The sequence below is a fragment of the Mesocricetus auratus genome, unplaced genomic scaffold (genome assembly GCF_017639785.1).
Source record: "Mesocricetus auratus isolate SY011 unplaced genomic scaffold, BCM_Maur_2.0 Super-Scaffold_100022, whole genome shotgun sequence".
Classification (NCBI taxonomy): domain Eukaryota; kingdom Metazoa; phylum Chordata; class Mammalia; order Rodentia; family Cricetidae; genus Mesocricetus; species Mesocricetus auratus.
Window position 1 is genome coordinate 2,846,891 of NW_024429203.1, and position 23,648 is coordinate 2,870,538.

Consider the following 23,648-nt stretch of genomic DNA (forward strand, 5'->3'; position numbering starts at 1 on the left):
CTTCAGCAGGAAATGGTGGCGTCTATTAAAGTCAAAAGCCTGTCTCCCTAGGGAATTTAGCAATGAGCAATGAGCATTTTGAACTTGACAGTAATTTTTTCTCTTACAAACTTATAGTGCATTTGGGCTTTATGTTTTTAAAAAATCTGTTGAATGTCCTTTGTGTATCAAAAAAGCCAAAGCATCGTATTTTGTTAGCTTTATGGCATTCTTTTTCACAATGCTTGTTTTGTTAAGTTGCATAAAATGTAGCAACTTCTGCTGGGAGAACGTTAAATTGAGTTCTTGGATATACTGATAACACTTTTTGTCTTTGACAAAGGAGATCAGACTTTTAAGTTACATACAGGACTGAAGATGGAAATATCTGTGCACTGACATATAGAAAGTACCAGGTTGTGTGTACACACGACAGGAAGTGACAGGAGAGGAGAGCTGACACCTGGGCAAGTCTCACTTGTGACTTATATGAAATATTTGGCTCTTTTCTCCAAGTGTACACCAGCACACATTCACATATATGTAAAAATTTGTGAATAACCTTATTTTTTTTTACTTTGTGTGACTAGGAACTTCCTTGAGATAGATTTATTCATGACCTATAGATACATAGCCCCTGTATAATGAAACTGCTTTTTGAAGTATCTTTCATTACTATAGTACTATGTGTTTCAAAATTCTCAAATTCAGTTAAATGAATAAAAATTAGTAGTAACTGGACATTTGAATTTTATGATTCATCGTGATTTCTAATTCAGAGTTTTCTATGCTTATTTATCCAAATACTTGGTTTTAAAACAAATGAGTTACAGTGTTCTTTTAATGTTAGGATGTAATATGACTGTCATTCCATGTCATTAATTGTAAATCTACTTGTTTTTTTAAAAAAGTTATTTATTGCATGTATGATATTATTTACTAGTTCATTGCTGTTTTTGAGGTAGGATCTCATTCTATATAGCTTATGGTAGTTCTGAACTTGTGAGTTTCCTACTTAGATTGCTAAGAACTAGGATGACAGGTGTCTGATACCATGCCCAGCTAAAATCTATTCTTGTAGCAATGTTGAGATATCAGCACACTATTATTGGCTGTGTTTTTTTTGTGCAGTACTAATATTTACTTTTCCAGTCTAATTTAAGCTTTATACTGTTTCATGTAATTTGACTGCGTAGGATGCTTCTGCATATATACATCATAACATAGTCAATTTTTTTTCAAGACAGGGTCTCACTATGTAGCCCTGACTGTCCTGGAACTAGCTCTGAAGACCAGGCTGTCCTCGAACTCACAGAGAGCTACTGTCTCACTATGTAGTTCACGTAATCCTCACACTTTCGATAGTCTCCTACATCAGCTTCCTGACTGTGGGATTATAGCTACCATGAGTCCCACTTTGCTTTCTATCACTGTGAGAAATACCATGACCAAAGCAACTTACAGAAGAAAGTTTATTAGGGCTTATAGTTTCAAAGGATGAGTCAATGTCTGTCCTGGCAGGGTTCATGGCAGCATGCAGGCAGGCATGGTCCTGTAGCTTTAACTGAGAGCTTACGTCTAATCTACAAGCAGGAGGCAGAGAGAAGGCTAATTGCGAATGGCAAAGCTCACCAGAAGTGATACACCTTCTCCAAGAAGGCCACACCTCTTAATCCTTCCCAAACAGTTCCACCAGCTGGGGACCAAGCATTCAAATATATGTGCCTATGGGGGTCATTCTTATTCAAATCACCCCAAAAGTTCATAAGGGAAGACCTACTACTATAACATGTTAAATGAAAATGTTATAATCTGACTCTTGGTGAATTCTCATTATGCTTAGAGAGTACTTCATCGCTCAATCTTCATCAAGAAATTTCAGGGCGCATTCAGTAGATAAGATTCAGCAGAGTGCTGAGCCCTAAATGGGATATCAGTATCACATCCTTCCTTCCAAGGCTCAGGAATCATCATGGAAGAAGGGCCACCAAGAGTCTGAGAGCCAGAGGTGGTGAGCAACTTACAAGGAAGCAGTATTTTCTGAATACAGCAGGGCAGCAGAGTCAGAGACAGTCTCTGCTCTCTCAGTTAGGAGTCTCACATGAAGACCAAGCTACACGACTGTAACATATTTGCAGATGGCCTAGGTCAGTCCTATGCAGGCTCCCTGAGTGTTGGTTCAGTTTCTGTGAACCCCTATGAGCCAGGTTAGTTGACTCTCTTGGTTTTCCTGTGGTGTCCTTGACACCACTGGGTCCTACAATCCTTTCTCTCCCTCTTCTGCAGGATACCCCAAGTTTCACCTAATGTTTGACTGTACATCTCTGCATCTGTTTCCATCAGTTGCTGGGTGAAGCCTCTCTGATGACACTTGGGATCTAGGTACCAATCTATGAGTATAGCAGGGTATTATTAAAGAATCATTTCATTGGTGCCACCCCCCCCATTCATGTTTGGTTCTATCCTATGTCTCTGGGATATCTTACTTTTGTGTCCTGACCTTCAGCAAGAGCTCCCTCTTATGATAAGGGTCTCAAACTGTGCCAGTCATCAGTTTGTCACTCCACAATTTCTGCATCATCTTTACCCCAGCTCATCTTGTAGGCAGAACAAATTGTAGGTTGAAGGGTTTGTGGTTGGGTTGGTGTCTCAGACCCTCCACTGGAAATCTTGCCTGGTTACAGGAGATGGCTGGTTTAGGCTCCTTATTCCCTACTGCTAGTTGTTTTAGCAAGGGTCACCCCCAAACATTCCAGGGAGTTTCCTTGCCCTAGGTTTGTAGTTCGTCCCTGAGATGCCCCCAGATTCCAGTTTCTCTCTCAGTACTCTCTCCTACCATCATCCCCCACCTGACCCTTCCAGTTACCCATCCCCGTTCCTCCTTTCAGGTCCTTCCCTCCATCTGCTGGCAATGTCTGTTTCCCCTTCACAGTGAGACTGAAATCCTGTCCCCTTCCCTTGAGTCCTCCCTGTTACCTCGCTTCTCTGGGTCTGTGGATTGTAGGATGGTTATCCTTTACTTTATGGCTAATATCTACTTATAAGTGAGTACATTCCATGTTTGTCTTTCTGGCTCTGAGTTGCCTCATTCAGGATGATCTTTTCTAGTTCCATCCATTTGCCAACGAATTTCCTGATGTCATAGCTTTCAACAGCTGAGTAATACTCCATTGTGTAAATGTACAACATTTTCTTTGTCCATTCTTTGGTTGAAGGACATCTAGGTTGTTTCCAGTTTAAGGTTGTTATGAATAAAGCCACAATGAACATAGTTGAGCAAGTGTCCTTGTGGTATGTTAGAGTGTGCTTTGGGTATATGCTCAGGAACTGTATAACTGGGTGTTGAGGTAGATAGATTCCCAATTTTCTGAGAAACTGCCATATTGATTTTCAAAGTGGCTGTAGAAGTTTGTACTCCCACCAACAGTGGATGAGTGTTCCCTTGCTCCATATCTCTCCAGAATGAGTTGTCACCTGTGTTTTTAATCTTAGCTCTTCTGAAAGTAATGAGGACCTGAGTTCCAGCCTCCATGTCCTCTCAGGGTCCAGGCTAGGGGCTTACAGCAGGCTGGTAAGGCTTTGCTAAAAAGGTCTGAAGGTGAAAGGGAATAAACTGGTTCTTGCACATATTCCCATTCCTCTCATGGCTCTTTATTCTTAAAAAAAAAGTCAGTTCCCCCATCCCACAGGGCTTCCAGTTTATATACCCAATGCACATACATTTACCAATTCTCCAGATAATAGCAAAGATACTGTGCATGAATTAGTCCCAGAACCAGGAAAGCAGATAAAATTTTGAGAAAAGCAGGCACCTCACATCTCAGGGGGTATGTGACTTGTGAAGCATCTGGGAAAAACCTCAAGTGGTGGGGAAAGGGTTAAATAGAAAAAGGGCTTGTTATCACTAAGGGAAAAAGGGATGTAAGTACATAAAACTATATTTATGTGATTAGTTAAATTAGAAGTCTATAATTGATAAATGCAAAATAAGGAAAAACATTAGAAGTTTATAATTAATAAATGTAAAAAAGGGAGAAACACTGTATGCATTGGGTTTTGCTTTCAGTTTTGCAGTAGTTGGAAACGCAGCATCTCTTTGCAGTAGTTGGAAACACAGCATCTCGGTAGCCATGGTGACTTGCATATACTGTGGAGGGAAAATGGGCCCTTAATCTGTGTTAGCTTTTTTGACAAATCCTAGAGAATTGCTCCAGCACTGGATCAAAGGGAGAGGCTATGTGAGATCCAGAGGCTGCTGTTTTCAGCAGAACCACAAACCACTGGCCAAGAGGCAACACCCCGTGGGAAGGGATTCCTTTCTTGGGGACTGGTTAAGTAATCTGATGCTTTTTCCTGTTTTTTAGGAGTAAAGGCACAAATAGTTTCCTAGATTAAGATCTTGTTTCAGCAGAATTGAGGTGGAAGTAAGTATGGAATACTGATAGCTTGTAAAGGTATACCAGGGGCCAGTAGTCTGCACTCTCCAGAGTCGGCTGTTAGAGAAATCAGTGCCACCCAGTCCTTCTTGTGAGTGGGGGCAGATGTTTGTGTATCTTGATCAGTTCTTGTCTTTTGAGGCTCTGAATGTGGTCTATTTGCAAGGCTCCTCTCCTTGTAAGATGTCCTGCCATAAGAGATAATTGTAGGGAGCTAGCTTTTAAGCTTTGTAGATTTGATGATGAGAACAAAAGGTTTCCTTGACTGTGTGAATACTTCACACCAGGGTCCCACGGTGTGGGGAAAGGTTATCCAGTTTACCTGTACAAGAGGGAATTGTGCCCAATAATTGATTAATACACTGCTGGGGTTTTTGGGGATGAATCCCACTATGGAAAAGGGGGAGTGCTGTGGTTTCACAAGGGTTTTACAAGGATGACAGTGGTAGATATTCCCCAAGGCTTTGCAAGTGGGTCTAATTCCAGTGGGTTATCCTGGTGAGTTTGTTGCCTGAAATCTCACTGTATGCTCTTGTGGACCACAGCATGAAAGGTGTGTTAAGTTGGGATCTCAGAGTTATTTTGCTTTGCATTTCCATGATGGCTAAGAATGTTTAACATTTCTTTCAGTGTTTCTCTGCCATTTGAAATTCCTCCATTAAGAATTCTCTGTTTAGATATCTGCTCCATTTTAAAAATTGGATTATTATTTTTTTTGGTGTCTAGTTTCTTGAGTTCTTTATATATTTTAGAAATAGAAATAGAATAGAAAAGGTGAGAATCTTTTCCCATTCTGTGGGCTGCCTTTTTGTCCTATTGACAGTGTCCTATTACAGAAGCTTCTCAGTTTCATGAGGTCCCATTTATTAGTTGTCTATCAGGATGGCCAAAACAATCCTAAATAGTAAAACAAAACAAACAAACAAAAACCCTAAAAACTACTAGAGGTATCACCACCCTAGATTTTAAAATCTACTATAGAGCTATAGTAATAAAAAGCAACAGGTACTGGTATAAAAACAAACTCATTAATCAATAGAGAATCAATTGAGGACCCACACATTAGCCCAAACTCCTATATCCACCTTAGCTTTCTTCCCTCCCTCCCTCCATTCTCTGCCCCTCTTTCCTTCCCTTCCTCCTTCCTTCTTTTTAAAAGAGGCTGAAAAAACACACACTATAGAAAAGAAAGTATTCTCAACAAAAGGTGCTGGTGAAACTGGAAAACTATGTGTACAAAACTCAAATTCCTATGCCAAGGACCTCAACATAACACCTGAAATAATGGATCTGATAGAGGAGAAAATGGAATACACTTGAGTTAATTTGCACAAGGAAGGCTTTTCTGAACCAGCCCCTGATAACACAGGGATTAAAATCAACAATTGATAAATGGAACCTCATGAAACTAAAAAGCTTCTGACAGCAAAGGATTTCATAATTTGAATGAATAGGTGACCTACAGAATGGGAAAAACTTTTACTAGATATATGTCTGACAGAGGGCTAGTGATTCCAGAATATACAAAACTCAAAAATGGTCTGTGTGTGTGTAAGTCAATCAGCTGTCTTCATTTTGTCCTTTTTTTTCTTCCATTCTTCATTTATTTGTCAGAGATTAGACATGTTAGTGATGAAAAAAATAGAGACACATTGGTTCCTTGGATTTGAGAAGAAAGATAAAAACATCAATTCTAAGACCAATAAGTAAAAAAATTACAATTACTGTGAGAGAAATGGTGATAATAAAGATGTATCAAGGGGTTTATTGATTAATTTGCCTGTCCTGAGGAAGTTGGAGAGTGCTCTCCTGGCATGTAAGAAACCCTGGGTTACATCTGTAGTGCTGGGATCAGGGGCAGGCACTGGGCTTAGGAACCTAATTGCTTGGGTATCTATTGTGAATAGAATCTATGTTTTATTAATGATTGAATATGTATATTGATCTTTATTTTGTATCTTAGGGAGTATGTGTAAGCATGTGCATGTATGTGCAGGTGCACATGTGTGGAAGCCTGGGCATGCAGAGCTATGCTGTTATTTTTTGATTCATTGAAGGAAGCAAGTTTTTAGATGATCTGTTTTCTTTCATTAGGTTATCTACTTTTTTAAGTGCTGTTAGGAGATTCAGTGTACATGTTTGTAGTTTTGTCTTTTTTTTGTGGGGCATCTAAGAGGAGATATATTTCTCTTGTTCCCTCAGTATATGTTTTTATTTAAATTAGAAAAATTAATGCTTCACAGGTCAATCCCAGCTCCCTCTCCCACCCCTCCTCCCTTGTCCCTCTACCAGCACCCCTCTAGCCCCCCACCCAGTCCCCGTATCATTCCCCAGGGAGGGTGAGGCTCTCCTTGGGGGGATCGAGGAGATATATTTCTACTTGTCCAGCTTGGAGTTTACTGGCCTTAAAATGGATTTGAAGGTTCTGTTGTTCAGTAATTCTAGAAAATGCCTAGCCATTATTTGTCCTTTTTATTCACTTACTATCCTTATTTGTTTGTGGTTCTGAGAACTGAATGCAAAGCGGTTCACTCTGTCAAGGCACCCCCCCTCCCGGTCCCTCTATCTCTGCCCAGCTATGTGCGTGAGGCAGTTTTGCCCCATTGTGAGTTTTGACTTCCCTGTATTTTCTCCCTATTATTGAGATGCATTTTACATAATTTACTTAGGTTTACTTTTCTTTTCCCTACATCATTGATGTTTAGAATGACAAATTCTGTTTACACCGTGTTTCTCTCTGTATTCCAGGCCAGCCTTGAAGTAGATGCTGTTTTTCCTCAGCCTCCTGAGTGCTGAGATCACAAGCACATGCCCCCATGCCTGGCTAGCCATGGACTGCCTCTAGCACTGCTCTTGGACAAGTGCTAGTTTTGTTAACTCTATCCCAGCATTTGTTTTCCTGGGTTCTGATAAAAATCTGCTTAAGCACTGATAAGACTCTCTTACTGTATACATGCATAAGTATAGTTATACATAATACATTTGTACATATTTTTAAAGAGTCAGTAGTAGAGGAGAGCTTGGGATTGGTTTTGGAAGCAGTGCCTCTCATGAGCATAGGAAGTCCCAAGATTTTACCTAGGAACTTACACATATCCATAGGAGTGTTTTAGGGGTGGGCGTGCTCCAGAGCATGGTCAGTTAGAGTGTGTGTCTCAGCAGGCTCAGCTTAAGGTCATAATTTAAGAAGGAAACATGGTGGACACATTTGGGGCTGCTTTGCTCAAGGCCATACATCATATGTTGGGGGAGGTTTTCAGTCGTGGTTAGGCATACCTCTGGGACTGCTCAGCTTGCCCTTGATCATATTTTTAATGCTTGGCTTCATTTCCTTAAGCCTAGAGAATGTCATATTTTTATGTTCTGTCATGTTCAGTATGTGACGTCTTTGTGATTCTAATTCTGCTATTAAGTTGCTGTCTCTTGTTCATATTTCCTTTAGGTCCTTGTATATTGTGATTTTGACTGTGAGGCTGTGAGGTCACATATTTCAGAACTTTATCCATGTGAATAATTGGCATGTTCCTTTATTGTTAGGTGCTTGGTGGTATTTCTAACCCAGGATCATTTTATTCTAAGGTCACAGATAAGATTTTTTTTTTGCTTTCTGGTAGAATGATTTAGTCTGCAAACTCACATTAAAATCAGCATGAATTTTATGAATTCTTCAGAGAGATATTTTTCTTCCTTCATGTAGTTCCAAGTTTTGATATGTGCACTTTCTTTTCTTTCCCCTTTGGTTGAGGTAATGCTGTTTCCTAATTCTGTTTATATTAGGGGTCAATTTCTTAGTGTTCTTAGGTTTTCACTGGGGGCCGATGAGGGTGGAACTATTGTAAGGATCTTTTGGGGTTCCTATATTGGGTGGTTCCTCCTTATTCTCTCCTTTTCTATATGTCATTTGAGACCATGAAAACTAAAGCTTATGGTTAGATATTCTGACTTAGGAAAATGTCCCAAGGGCTCTGTGTACCTTTGTGGGTTCCACTTTCACTTAGGTTTTGGCTTCTGAATTTTATTTCCTTTGTTTTTTGGCAGTGCATTGATATACTTTAAAATCCTGCTTTTAACAAATATTTCATTCAACATAGAGAATTGACATTGCTTGATTTTTCTCTGCTTATTTTATGATTTAATTTTATTGATGAGAAACTTTATCAAGCTTTATCTGTCAAATAAAATACTTATAACATCAGATTTAAATATAAAATATTAAGCACACAACATGCAGTTGTGATGGTAGGCCACAATAAATTTGGAGTCAAAGAGATGTCATTAGGTGCCTGCTGTGTGGACCCACACTGTACTTCTGCTGTTTAGCTATCATGTGATCCTCAGAAGACCACAGAGCTTCCCTGAGCCTCAGTTCTCTTAACACGAGGACAACAGTTGCCCTTCCTCCCTTTCATAAGAGCTCCTTGGGTTAGAAGTGCTGGTGAAGAGCAGGCCAGTACTCCTTAAGTGGTTGCTATGGTTGAGTCTTTAAGATGATTCCAGTAATTTCACTGGACTTCTGTGAGACAAGACCATCGTAGAGTGCCATCCTTGTTCTCCTCAAATCCACTTCACTTCTGCCTTTTCCTCTCTGTATGATGTCTCTCAGGTAACCTAGAGCACAGAATGAAACACAGACAGTGGAATACTTATTTAGAAGATTCATTTAAATATATAAGTGGTCTTACTTAGTTGTACATTTGTGATACAACAATCTTCTATTGATGTTTGTGTGTGTGTGTGTGTGTGTGTGTGTGTGTGTGTGTGTGAGATAGATAGATAGATAGGTAGATAGAGAGAGAGAGAGAGATCTTGTATGCACAGATATGTGTGTGCCCATGAAGGCTAGAGGACAACCTTGGGTACCTTTATTTCTCCCAGAGTATTTCACTATCCTAGAATCAAGTAGACTAGGCTGGCTGACCAGTGAGCCCCAGGAGCCTGTGTCTGCCACCACAGCACTGGGGTTGCAAGTACTTGGTGTGGATTCTGGGGGATGGAACTCAGACCCTTGGGCTTGCGTGGAAGTCTTTTACATACTAATTTATTGCCACATCCCATATTCCAGTGTTTTAAGGCATCAAATGATGGGAGTCTTTGATAGGGGATAGACGAATCCCTGGAAATATGTGAATGGGTATGGAGCATTTTTAAAAAGTAAGTTTCTGGCTGGATATAGTATGTAGGGGACTCAAGTTCAGAGGCTGCCAGGGCACATAGTGAGACTGTCTATAAAGAGACACCCAAACAACTCAATAGTTGCCCAACACTTGAGCCTTTGCTGGGCAGCAGAGGGAGCCCTCTCCTTACTCTTTGGTTTCCTGAGCCCTTATAGTGAAGCATAGTCACCTAGGCCTGGATAGGACTTGAAATCAGGTGTTTCTTTTTTCCTGACTTGGTGAATACAGCTTAATGCTAGCCCTTAAAGGGTTTCCTCTGAATGTGATAGACATCATAAGCTATCATGACTTCCTTAATGGTCACTGACACCCTGAGAGACTCTTTGGAAGAATTGTGTCCTTTGTTCTGGTGATGTTAGGACACTTGAAGATGATTGTTGTGACATATCTGTCCTTGTGACCTTTATTAAAGATAGAACATTTTAACTGCTTTTTAAAAAATGAAAAACAAGATGTGATATGTTAAACAGTGGTTTGCTGGTACATTGAACTCTGTGATAGAAATGAACATTTTAGGAAATGTATTCAGTGTTGTTATTATCTCCAGTTCAACTTGGTTTGCCTTTTCAAACACAGGCACTTATATCAATTTGGACCTCAGCTCAGATTTTCCAAACTTTTGTCCACCTCCCAGCTTTACTTGATTGGTCATAGTGAGAATAAAATGAGCTTAAACTATGATTTTTCCTTTTGATATTCTAATGATCTTAAGATCAAGAGAGATGTCACTATACAAAAGCAACATTTTCCTTTTAGATTTATTCTTTTATGGGCTAATATTGTATATGATACATAGGTTCACAAAATGAAGAAAACTTAAACAATTTTGTGGGTTTTAATATTTTTGCAAAGTGTTCTCTGGATTTATGGTGATTGTCTATTATCCTGAGTAGTTTATCTGACTTTGAATCTAGTTGCCTTTTTATTAAACATATACCTCAGTGTCCTACTTAGTCTTTAATAGTTTGTCTTTTTGATGAGGAAGAAGACAGGGTCGTTGAGTGTATGCCTTCTTTTGTATGATGGAATCTGTATTGTATCATATTATTTAGAATTATTGTGGAGAGAGAGGGGAGGGAGAGAGAATAAGAGGGAGAGGAAGAGGGAGAGAGAGAGAGAGAGAGAGAGAGAGAGAGAGAGAGAGAGAGAGAGGAGAGGGAGAGAGGGAGAAGGAGAGGGAGAGAGAGGGAGAAGAAGAGGGAGAGAGAGGGAGAAGAAGAGAGAGAGAGGGAGAGAGAGGGAGAAGGAGAGGGAGGAGAGAGAGAATGTATGCATGTGTATATTGGGTAGTACAGTTGCAGTCAAGAGGCAGCTCATTCTCCATTCCCAGATAGGATTTTGGCACAAATAGTACTTAAAAATGATTATTATTATTTATGTGCATGTTTTCCTAACTGTAAACACACCTGCATATGTGAATGAAGCTGGAAAAGGGTATTAGATCTCTCTATTTTGTCTCCAACTATTCCATTGAGGTAGGGTCTCGCTTGGAACCTGGCACTCAACAGTTGCTCTTCTGTGCTATAAGCTCTGCAAATCCTAGAGATCTTCCTGTCTCTGCCCGCTTTTCCAGAGCTGGGGTCACAGGTGTGTGTTGGATGCCCAGCTTCTTTTTCTTTTTTTCTCAATATATATTTTTATTTAAATTAGAAACGTGAATGTTTCACATGTCAGTCCCAGCTCCCTCTCCCATCCCTCCTCCCTTATCCCTCCACCAGGACCCCAGTCTCCCACCCAATCTCCACATCATTCCCCAGGGAGGGTGAGGCCCTCCTTGGGGGGGGATCTCTAAAGTCTGTCATTTCATCGTGGGCAGGACCTAGGCCCTTCCCCATGTGTCCAAGCTGAGAGAGCATCCCTCTATTTGGAATGGATGCCCAGCTTCTTATATGGGTGCTGGAATTCATGCTCTGGTCCTCACAATTGAACAGCAAGCACTCTTAACTGCTGAGCCATCTCTCTAGCCCCCATAGAATTCTTTCTGAAGTGATTTTGTTACATATCACCACTTTAGGAAAATTGCTGTTTTCGGGAAAGTAAACCTAATTTAGGCAAAAAAATCATCTTGAACAGCCCCTGGTTCATATAGACCCAAGTTCTGGGAGATTTTCCAGAGTTAAAATCTCAAAAAGAAACAAGAACCTTTTGATTTTCCAAAGAAGATAAGTTTCTGTGTGTGTATGTGTGTGTGCATGTGTGTGTGTAGCATGAGTGTGTATATGTGTGTGAATATGTGTATGTGTGTGTGTGTGTGTGTGTGTGTGTAACATGAGTATGTGTGTGTCTTCTCCCACTACATTTTCCCTAAAGGAAATTTTTTTCCTCAGATTTGGTTTTTTACTGTTTGATCCAAGGGACAGAGTTGTGCAGTGACAGTGATCATGATCACTGTTTATTGAATGCTTATCAGGAGTGAGGAAGTGTGCATTTTATTCTGTTTAATCCCTATATCAGCATCATGTAATGTCTACTTCATGCTACTACTTTCCAGATGAGGATACTGATAGCACTCCCGAATTAAAACATGGATGCAGCCATCCTGGTGAGACATAGTCTTACCCCAAGTTCTGATGAACCCACCTTCATTAGCAATGTCTTTCTCCATCCCTTCCCTCCTGACATCCTCCACACTTATCTTTTTCATAATCTATTGTTGCTAGGGTTTTTCTTGTCCTGCCAGGTCCCGCCACCCTTCAGTCCCAAATAAGCACACGGATACTGTATTAGTTATAAAACTGTAGGCGATGGCTAGGCTTCTTATTGGTTAGCTGTGTCTTAATTATTAACCCATAACTATTAATTAAGTATTTCCATGTGGTCTTATCTTACTGGCGACGGGTCCAGGCCTGCTACTCCTTCCTCGGCTACATGGCATCTCCTCGTGGTGTCTTTCTACCTTCATTTCCCAGAATTCTCCTTGTCTCCTAGCCCTGACTATCTTCCTGCCTTTATTGGCCAAACAGTGTTATTCATCAACCAATAAGAGAAGCATATATACAGAAGGACATCCCCCATCACTCTATCTCTTCATATGTGTTGCTCCATCTGCTTTTGCTTCTCTGATTGCCTGCAAACTCAGTTAGCAAGACCCAAGTGTTATCTTTGGTCTGCAGATTTTCCTGATTCTTGCAGACACTGATCATGTGCCCATAGCCGTTTAAATTACTTTAACATGTCCTTGTTCTTATATTGTTGTAATATTTAATTGGGCTTCATATAAACTGAGCCATGTCTCTCCAAGTGTATACCAGTCAGACAGTAAATGCTTGTGACATCTGTTAATGGAGAATGTTATTAAAATGTCTGTGTTCTACACCCCAGGAAACAATCCTGTTATTGTGTATATGCAAGTGAAATAGAACATTTAGGACCTTTTCAAGTCTAACCCTGAATCTCAGTGAATCATTACATGAAAAGCTAGTTCAGTGACTTCTTATGATTTTTTAAAAATCATCTGTTGTTTCATTTACAATTAAGAGGAAAAGATTGTGTTAAATAACTTGGTGAAATACAGTAATGGTCTTCTTGAAACTATTACAATTTTCATTTAAGATGAAACACACTAAGATGTTAAGTCATGTTCATAGGAAGAGTTGGTGTGCAGACATTGTTTTTTTTTGAACTGGGATTAGTCTCACAAAGCTGTTTTATAGGCAACACTTGAATTGTTATTGAGAACTTGTGCTATTTTCCATGATACTTAATTAAAAATATTAGCTATTAAGTTAAAAATGTTTTCTATTTCTTTATTCCTCTGTTTTCTTAGGATTTATTTATTATTCCTTTATTTATAACTAGGTTTTAAACATAGAATCTAAGTATATAATGGACTATTATTAATCACAAATTACTTTTAGAATGTTCAAACAAAACAGTGCAAGAGTAATATCTTTGTTACTTTTCTGTGGCTGTGATAAAATGCCATGACCAGGGCATCTTATAAAAGAAAGTGTTAATTTGGTGTATGCTGTTGCAGTGGTTAAAATCAAAGACGCTGGAGCAAAGGCATGGTGACAGGGACAGCTGAGGCCTTACACCTTGATCAAGAGTAGAAGTGGTAGTGGGGGAGGGGGAGTGAATGGCCACAAGGCCACACTTCCTAATCCTTCCCAAAAAGTTCACCTACTAGGCATGGAGTGTTCAAACATATGAGCCTATCTATAGGGGAGTTTCTCGTTCAGCAATGATAGAGTTTAGCTCTGCTTGTCTTTAACCAGTTACCAATTTTTGAAAGTACAGTTAAGCCCAAGGGTTGTGCACATCTCCAAGAGATGGCAGTGGTTTTATTTGTACAATAGTAGAATCAGAAAGCATAAAAGGATATTTAATGGCAAATCTACAACCTGGAGAACGTTTGAAATCCATGTACTAGCTGTTTTTAAGCAGTGTGTTTTGGAATTCTACTCTGAACATTTTTATGTCTTTACTTACAGCAGACACATTTCATCATCTTTGACTGGGCTTGCTTAAAGATTAATGAGTTAGTATTTCAGATTATTTTTCTTTGTAACAACAATACAACCTTTTTCCTGTGTTTTGAGCGGAAGTTCCACAGACTTCTAGACTCTTTTGTTCCTATGTATCAGTCTCTTGATGTCTGCCTTTTTGACTACCTATGCAGATGTTTCTCATGTGTTTTTCCGACTTGGAGAAAGACCAAATATTTTTGACAGTTACATGCTGAACGGCAGTATATGCTTGGCTACAGGTCACGTTTGCATTTCTTCACTTGTATTTTTACTCAGTGTGCAAAAGCAATATGAGCACAGAGAGATTCAGAGAACATGTAGCTCACTGAGTAATGGTAGTTGTCTTTCATGCATACCCTCCACTTACTCTGCTGTGTAGATTCTTCCGGGAGAGCATAGCAGAGATGCAGGAAATAGCATCCTGGAGTGCCTTCTTCAGGGCCTTTGTTGCCATAGTAGTGAGTGATGGAAAATTCTCTGGGCCACGTATGGTAGAAAGAATGAGCATACAAACACACCCCTACGCACAATTTAGTGAATAGACTATAATTTATTAAACTAGTGAATAAACTATAATTTATTAACCCATTAATCTAGTAGTCAGTTCAACATGTAAGTGATTACTATTTTATGTATCACATTAACACTTCGACTGTATATTCTAACATCAGGAAATGAGATACACTATGTATATCCTAACATCAGGAAATGAGATACACTATGTAACTAGTATTTATTTCATTAGGCCCCACAGTGGAATATTCTAGTTTCTATTCTCCATCCCTACAAGCACAATTTTTCCTTTGCTTTTTTTTTTTTTTTTTTTTTTTTTTTTGCTTTTACGAGACAGGGTTAGTGTCTCTGTATTGTTTTGGAGGCTATCGGTCCAGCCCGGCCTCGAACTCACAGAGATCCGCCTGCCTCTGCCTCCCAAGTGCTGGGATTAAAGGCGTGCGCCACCACCGCCCGGTGAAAATCTTTTCTAAATGGGCTTGTTAGACTTTTTCTCAGTTTCTTCTCAGATCTTACAAATATCTAAATCTATATGATTGCCTTCTTGTGTTTGAGATTAATGGGATGATTGTCCAAGGTATGATGAAGTCTTTAACTTTCCTAACAATTTCTGGTTGAAAGTTATAGGCATAATGTTTGAGGGGCATCATTAGAGTGTGATGATGTGTTTCCATCGGTGGCTTTCACTTTTGTTCTGTCTTGGCTGAATCTCCACCCACTGCTCTGTACTTGATCAAGTCTCACGGCGTCTGCTGCTTCTCCTGAGGCATTCACTCCCTCTCCTTTTACCTTTCAGCTGCTAATGCATCCCACCTTTATCATGACCGCTCTGGGAGAGTTCCTTTAATGATGCTCTGACCTCCTGAAGTGCTCAGCTCTGCATCACTGACATTGTGCAAGCTAAGTACTCCCTTGTAGCGATGTAAATCTCTCTTCCACAGCAGTCAGTGCACTTCAGTAGAGACAGATTACCTCTACCTCTTCCTAATTCTATGACATTAAGTGAATTAATTAAGCTCTGTGAGTTTTAGTATTTTGATGTATAAAGTGGGAGCATCGCCTAATTTTTAGAGTTGTTGTCAATTGCAGCTAACATTCTGTTTAATTCTTTAGCACAAGGCTGGGATCCTAATAGATACGTAATAAATGACAGCATTATTTAGTATTGTTATTATTCTGTTAGTATTATTTCAAGCCTTATAAACAAACACATTAGAGCTTTTATTACAATGCTAACCCTGTGTCAGAACCCTTCAGCATGGCCATCACTGTGTCTTTGAAGTTTCCCGGAATCCCATCACTTTCTCTTGGCTCTGCTCTATCAGACCTAGCGTATTCTCGGAGCTTCCCTGGACCATTCTTTCTGTTCTTATACCTGTAAGAAGATCCTTTGGTATGTGCTCTCAAGTGGTTTCCAAAGCAGCGATTTGAAGGATTTATTTATTTATTTCTGAGTTATGCTTTGGGTTGATCTCTACATTTTTCTAACTACTAGTAGCCAAGATTGTAATAAATAAAGCATTTTTTACATTCTTCAGATGATGTGTGTGAGATATGTAGAATACAAGCCTAGCTAATCTGAAGTGCAGATGAGTAAATTATTTTGCTTAGCTTACTCCACCTCAAGAGACATTTCTTAGTGGATCCCTCCTGTGCCAGGCATTTTCTAGTTCACACAGATGAGGAACAGGGCTTCTGCTTTTGAATTTAGGATTAATGAGAAATACAAAACAAGCCCATTCTAATGGATAATAGGTTTAAGATGAATGTATGGATGGGCTTCTGAGAGATCATTGGCAAGGGATGGTTGAAGGGGAAAGAGAGACTTCTGGGAAGGCCTGACTTGGTTCAGAGTCAGACTCACCTCCATGTGCCCCAGTGTTTATGGGAATTTCTTGCCTGCAGAATTCAGAGGCTTGGCTCCTGAGGAGACAGAGGAGACAGTGTCTTCCATCTTGACCTTGCCCTTTGAAAAGCAAATGGCCTCTGATTCGCCCACCTTGCTGTTGTCTTCATTTTAGGAATTTGCGTTTCTCTCCTCTACTGTCAACTATACCCGTCCCTGAACTGTGATCGGTCATTGCTAAGTGGTTTACATAAGTCAGGGGCTGTTTTAAAATTCACAATAAGGTTATTCCCCCCAAACCTTAAAATTAAGCGTGGTATGGCAGGGGTGGGGGCGGGGCATGCATGACCAGTAGGAAGCTAGCAAATGTTTCCTAAAGCAAGAGAAAGTGAAAGGATTTTACTGGACTAGGTGAGAGAAGGCCAAGGAAGAGGAGCTTCTATAAGCAGAAGTGGGGATGCAAGCATCACTGTGAGGGGCACAGGAAATGCAGGCTGTGCAGCACTGGGCACTTCATATGGGACTTCACGTGTCTATAACCATGGTGAGGGGTTGAGGAGTTTCCGCTGCTGGGTCTGGTTTTCCTACATAACTAGTTGTCATAGAAGGTACTGAGGTAGGCGTGCTACCTGAAAGACTGGGGGACTGCAGTTCAACCATGGAATAGTGATTGGTGGACTGGACCTACACCTAGATTATGAGCCTCCAGAGGCAGCTGTGAAGTGTTTATCTAATTAATCTTTATGAATAAAACCTGGGAGTCAGATATTGTGGTAAAAATGTGAAAGATCAGAGAAGCAGAGGGGCAGCCACCACTGACCTCCTACGTCTTCTGTTTCTCCATCCAAAAAATGCTTAGATCCTCACTCTGCCCTGCCTTATCACTTCCTGTCTCCTCTCTGTACAGACCTCCATGGTTAACTAGTGGCTATCTAGTTGCCTTGGACTTAACAGTGTAAGTATTTTCCTTTGTGCTGCTAACGCTTCAGACCTTTATACCGTGTTCACAGAAGCCAAAGGGGCTGCTTCCTCAGGAACTCAGGTTTTCTTCAGGTCCTGTTTCCTTATCCTGCCACACTGGGACAGTGCTTCTGAGGACTTTGTCTCACACCTGCAGCCAGACTGATTTGCAGCTTTTAAAGTTGCATGCCTTGCACCCTGTCATCTACAAATACTTATCACCAACTCTCAGTAAGGTCATCCGGCATCAATCATTTGCTGTCTTTACCAGAGGACTGTAAGTGTTCTTCGTGTGGTTTGGAGATTAAGCCTTTGTCATACATGGTTTGCAAACCCCTTTCCTTGCTTTGCCCCCTTACCTTCCCTGTTCTCTGCCCCCCTTGCTGAGAAATATATATATTTCCCCCCACCCCCAGAACAGGGTTTCTCTGTGTAGCTTTGGAACCTGTCCTGGAACTCGCTCTGTAGACCAGTCTGGCTTTGAACTCACAGAGATCCACCTGCCTCTGCCTCCCAAGTGGCGTGTGCCACTACTACTCAGCTAACCCATTTATATTAATCTACGTTCTGTCATGTGGTGTTACCTCTCTTCTATCTTGCACTCCCTGCTTCCTCTTCATGTCTGGATGTCTGGATGTCATTCTTCTTCTTAGAGTTCTCTCTGCTCAGAAGTCCCACCTACACCTCCTGGCTAGCTGTTGGCTATCCAGTTTTTTATTACACCAATCCCAGCAATACATCTTCACGCAGTGCACAAATATCCCACACAAGGACCATCCTTTCCCACTATGCATTCTTGGTGACTTTGCTGAAGATATGTTGGTAGTCTTGAAGCTTTTTACAATTATGCTCACTTTACAAATTAACCAAAACTCCTGGGTTATCATTAACTTTTTCATACTCATCAAAATCATTAGGACCATAGTAAAAATATAATTAGAACCTTGGCTGAAATCTGAGATGCTCCTTGTAAAAAGTTTGTATGCTTTGCATACGGAGACCTTACAGCATTTGTTTCAGCCTCCTGACTCATCTTTGCTGGTAACAGATGGGTGTGGCTGTCAGGATAGCTAACTGATTGACAGTATTATGAATGCATTATCATAGCAGGGACACATTTGTAGACCACATACAAATAATGTTGTGAATAAAGATGAAATAAAAATAAAATACAAAACAGAGACTAGCAAACCAAATAATTGCTGCAAAGGAAGTAGAGCATTGAGAGGACATTTTTCAAGCAAAATTAACACTTTTCAAGACTGGTAGCTTAATTCAGTCAAGATGGGCTACAGTATTTTGTAGTGTAAACACCAACTATCAGCTTGCTTTCTCTTTTGACTCTCCTTAAGCAGCATGAAATCCTTTGAAAATTGTCCAGCTATATGATTGTTCTTATTCAGATAGAGTAAGAATATCACTTATTCCTAGACAATTTAATTTTTCCCTAGCAAAGACATTGTAAAATTTAGATTTATTACCCATAAAAATATCACCGATACCCAAGGTCATGTGGACTAGTCCCCAAGGATTAAACTGTATAAGTTTGAGCTAGAAATGACAAACTAGGGGGCTGACATCTTATTTATTCCTTCATAAGTGGCTTTTATCTAGTGTAGCTATTCCCTATAGAATAGGTTATAAGCTACACTAATCACATAAGCAGGACATGCAGAGTTATATCATTCAGTCTCAGATTAGGGACTGTGTACTATATCACGGAAATGATCGTCTTCGTCTTAGTGTATTTTAAGAAGTATTAAAACCAAGACCGATATATATGGGCAGTGGAAGGCATCTTCAAAGTTAATTTATAGGACAACCAGGAATTGTTCTTTCAGCATTAATGCTTTTACTATCAGTACTGTCTAACACTGTGATTTATACAAAACTAGTACCTAAAGTAAGTTCGTGGATTTGGTCTGGGGTGTGTGTGTGTGAGCATGCACGAGTGCATATGCATTTGTGTATGTGTGTTTGTGTTCTAGTGTGTTGTGTGTTGGGTTGGAATCAGAGTTTGCTGCATGTTGTGTATGTACTCTCCTTTCATTGCTATCCCTGGCTCCCTGTGTGCTGTTTGGTGTCTAAGTCATATGAAAGCAGGAGATAGATGTATGGCAATGAGAAGTAGTTCCTGGAGAAGCATTTCTGTTGTATGTCAGATCTGGGGAAGAACAGTGTCTTAGAATCATGATTTGTTCTCAGGGATTATTTTGAAATTGGGAATTTGGGCATATAATATATAAAAAGTAATTAAAAATATGAACACCTGATGAGTATAAAATTTAACATACAATGAAAGTATAAGCATCTCAAGAATATAAAAATTGATATTACTAACTTGATATTTTCAGTGTGTTGTAATTCAAAATTGAAGCTATCCTAAGGTTGCCTTGTAGGGTAAAAGTTAACTGTGATATATTTGAGTAGGATAGTGATTATTAAATTTATTTAATTAAATTTATCAATGAAATTTACCAAAAATAAGGTATCTAATGTCTTCTAATTCTTCTTTAGGTCGAGATTTAATTTGTATCCAGTCTATGGATGGGATGCTGATGGTGTTCGAGCAGGAGAGCTATGCTTTTGGCAGGTTCCTCCCGGGTTCTCTTCTGCCTGGCCCTCTCGCCTACAGTCCCCGCACAGATTCCTTCATCACTGTGTCCTCTTGCAGACAAGTGGAAAGTTACAAGTGAGTCTGCGTGTTACCCTTGGAATCATGATTATTGTGGTTGTTTGTTAGTGGTTAATCGTTTTCCAGGAAGACCTTGAATATTTCGAATGAAGGAGAGACTGGCTTCTTTGGTAAAATTTAATTGGGAAAGAATTCAGAAGGCTGGGTAGATGGCCGGTGTCCTTAGGAGATAACAATGTGAGCATTGGCCATTTTGTAATGAAGATTAAGTGTGTTCTAATCTATCACCAATAGAAAATGCTCAATATTAATATGATTATTCCCTGATATAATGACAATAAAATGGCTGGGTGTGGTGGCCCAAGTCTTTAATCTCAGCACTCAGGAGGCAGAGGCAGGTGGGTATCTGTGAGTTTGAGGCCAGCATTGTCTACACAGGGTTACATAGTGAGAACTTGTTTTACAAAACAAAACAAAACAAAACAAAAAAATCATCATCAGCAACAACAGACAACAAAATGTAATATAGAATAAAAAAGCCAGGTATTAAATTTGCATATGTAAAATGATTCTATAATAACAAAGAATGCATACAGTGTTTGAGGACTATTTGGGAAGAGATATAATTATTGCAATGAGTGTTAATGAGTTTTAGAAAGGAACAGTACCTTATAGGTAAGATATGGACATGACTCCAGGAACACAGTATGTATTTTTGCTAGAAATCTTTACAGTTCTTCCTGAGTTATGTTTGAGAGAAATCATTTTCTTCTCCATTAGGTAAATATCCACAACATTATTGTTTGTAGAGAGAATGAGAAAGATCTGTTCTGGGAGCAGCAATAGGATTGGCTTTAAATCTCCTTAGCTATTTCATGTCTTATATTTTGAAAAAGATTTATTTTTTATGTGCACATAAGTGCCACTGTGGGTTTATGTGTATCACATGTGTGCAGGTTCCTTGAGGCCAGAGGGGGATTATTGGGTTTCCTGGAACTAGAGTCACAGGTGATTGTGAGCTACTGGATGTGGGTGCTGGGGACCAATCTGAGTTTGCTCTTCACTGCTAAGCTGGCTCTCCAACCCCATCATTATTGTCTTTGTGATGACAACATTTAGAACTTTACACATCATATCTTTCTGCTATTGCTTTTTGGCCACATGCTATTCCTTAGGTGGGAAGAAAATATAAATCTCTTGGGCAATGGCCATAGGGATTTTGTCTTCATTACAGTTATGTGTACAGTTGGGCATTTCCCGTTTCGTAAGTGGAAGTCTTTTGTTTTTGAATGGTTGTCAATGCTGAAAACAAGCATGGCAGATCTCCCTGCCACTTTGCTTTTGTAGCTCCTTTGACTCTGGCCCGGAGGGAGTGGTGTTGCCACTGGATATAAATATCTTTTGTTTGAGAAATTAAGAAAAGTATTTATGTAATTTACCCAGACTGCTTAAACTTAAGCGGTACTGCTTTTCAGGTTCCCACCCAGTCCAGTGCCTTATCTCCTGCCAAGCAGGGCTACACAAGGGGTACAGTGCATGGATCTGAACATGCCATTGCTTACTCGTGTGTGTGTGTGTGTGTGTGTGTGTGTGTGTGTGTGTTAGTGCTTTCTGTTGCTCTATGAAACACCATCACCAAAAGGCAACTTTGGGAGGAAGGGGTTTGCTTGGTTTATACTTCCAAATCATATAGTTCATTACAGGTATAGTCAAGGTGATATGCAAGACATCACAAGGCGTTTTCTCAACTGAAGTTCCCTCCTGCCAGATAACTCTAGTCTGTGTCAGTGGGTGTGTGGAGAGTTAATTTGTAGTAACTCCAGGAAAGAGTCTATGAGAGGCGATGGGTGGGCTTCCTTAATGTGTGAGGCTAATATCTCAAGAGTGTTGTTTCAGCTCTGATAATTCTCTAACTCACTGATCTATTTAACTCATTTCCATTTGGATCTAAAATCCACACACTTTATCCATTATGAGCTTCATTTATAACGGTAAAAATGCATGAGGCATAGGACAATTGGGAAGACTTACAACATTATGTTCTGTGATGTATGTATGCATGCTTTCAATTTTAATAGATTGAATTAAGTGATAGTCACCAGGGAAATTTAAGAAGGAAGAAAGAATGAAAACTCCTGGTTCCTTTTTCTTGAGGCCTCATTAAGCCTATCTATAGTCAGTTAATAGAATGTAATTGGCTAATAGAATGGGCTTTTAAAGCATAATTCACCTTCATTTTGATATTGATATTTAACTACTTTAAAGTTAATTATATTCAGATAGGAGCATGTATGGGCTTTGACCTCAAGCTTTGGTGTGTGTAGGACTCCCCTGGCCATCTTGTTGCTAATGTATATTTACACATCTCCAGGTCCTAGGCCCTGTGTTTTAATATGAGAGCCTTTTAGATAAGACACAGAACTCATTATTGTTAATATAGACTGCAAGTGATTTTAATTTACAATTGGGTGCTCTTTTCATTCTTTTTTCTTTTTCTTTCTTTCTTTCTTTCTTCCTTTCTTTTTTTTTTTTTTTTTTTTTTTTGAGACAGGATCTGACTCTGTAGCTCAGGCTGGGTGGAGCTGTACTCCTTCTGCCTCAGCCTCCAATTTAGGATGACAGACATGTACTATCAAGTCAGGCTTGTTTTTTCACATTTATGTATGTATGCATTCTTGTCTATGTGTAGACACGTGTTTGGTGCAGGGCCTGTCTTGCATGATACATACTTAGACACCAGAGACAGCTTGGGGGAGCTGGTTCCATCCTAGATCAAACTCAGGTTGTCAGGCCTTACCCTCTGAGCCACCTCACTGGCCTGTTGTGCCTTTATTTTAAATTCCACTTATTTATTTTTATTGTATAGGGGTCGTGTGCATATGCGTGTCATGGTGTGTGTGTATGTGTAGGTCAGAGGAATTTGGAATTTTGTGGAGTTTGCTTTTTTCTTTCCAGCATGTGGGACCTGGGGATTGAGTCAGGCTTGGTGGCAAGTGCCTTTACCAAGCTCCTTGCTAGCTCCCTGTTTTACTTTGTGAGAGACCCCTTTGTCTTGTGTTGAGGTCAAGGGTTTGGGTGTTTCAGTCTTCTTGGCCATGTGTCCAGATTTGCAGTATCTTTTATTCTCTTTTCCTGACAGAATTACTTACTCAGCTACAAAGTGGCCCCTGAGAGGGGGGATGGGGGTGTTGTAGGGGGTTGGTAGGAAGTGTGTGTGGTGTGAGGGTTTGAGGGTGGGGGGCATTTAGGAAAGGAGGGAGGTGGAAGATAATAGAATACATGGAACTTGAAAGTGGACCAGGGACAACTGGGAGGGTACAAGTTGGGGGAGGGGGAGGGATGAGGGAGCAACCAAGACAAAGGATTCATGAGAATGCAATGATGAAAGATGTTCCTCTATGTGCTAACTGAAAGCAAACATCTCCAAGCCCCAAACAAAACAGCTGACAGAATTCATGCCGTTTATGTAAATTTTCTTGCTTAGCCCTTTCGATCAAAAAGTCTTTAATTTTCACTTAAGTTTGTGTTTTTAATCCCCCAATCCTAAGTGTTTGAAAGGCATTTCATGTATATCTATATTTTTATGTCTCTCCTTTTTTATTAAACACTTTTTTCGGGGGCAGGTGGTGGTTCCCA

At 39.9% G+C, this 23,648-nt stretch overlaps 1 protein-coding gene across 6 annotated transcripts in view; it reads left to right on the top strand.

Moving 5' to 3' along the window:
• Bbs9 (Bardet-Biedl syndrome 9) overlaps positions 1 to 23,648 on the top strand; it is a 384,009-nt gene that overhangs the window by 92,242 nt on the left and 268,119 nt on the right. For all 6 annotated transcript variants that reach the window (XM_040729936.1, XM_040729934.1, XM_040729933.1 and 3 more), the window contains one exon: positions 19,895 to 20,069. In XM_040729936.1, the coding sequence (XP_040585870.1) occupies positions 19,895 to 20,069 (175 nt within the window). The remainder of the gene's footprint in view (positions 1 to 19,894; positions 20,070 to 23,648) is intronic.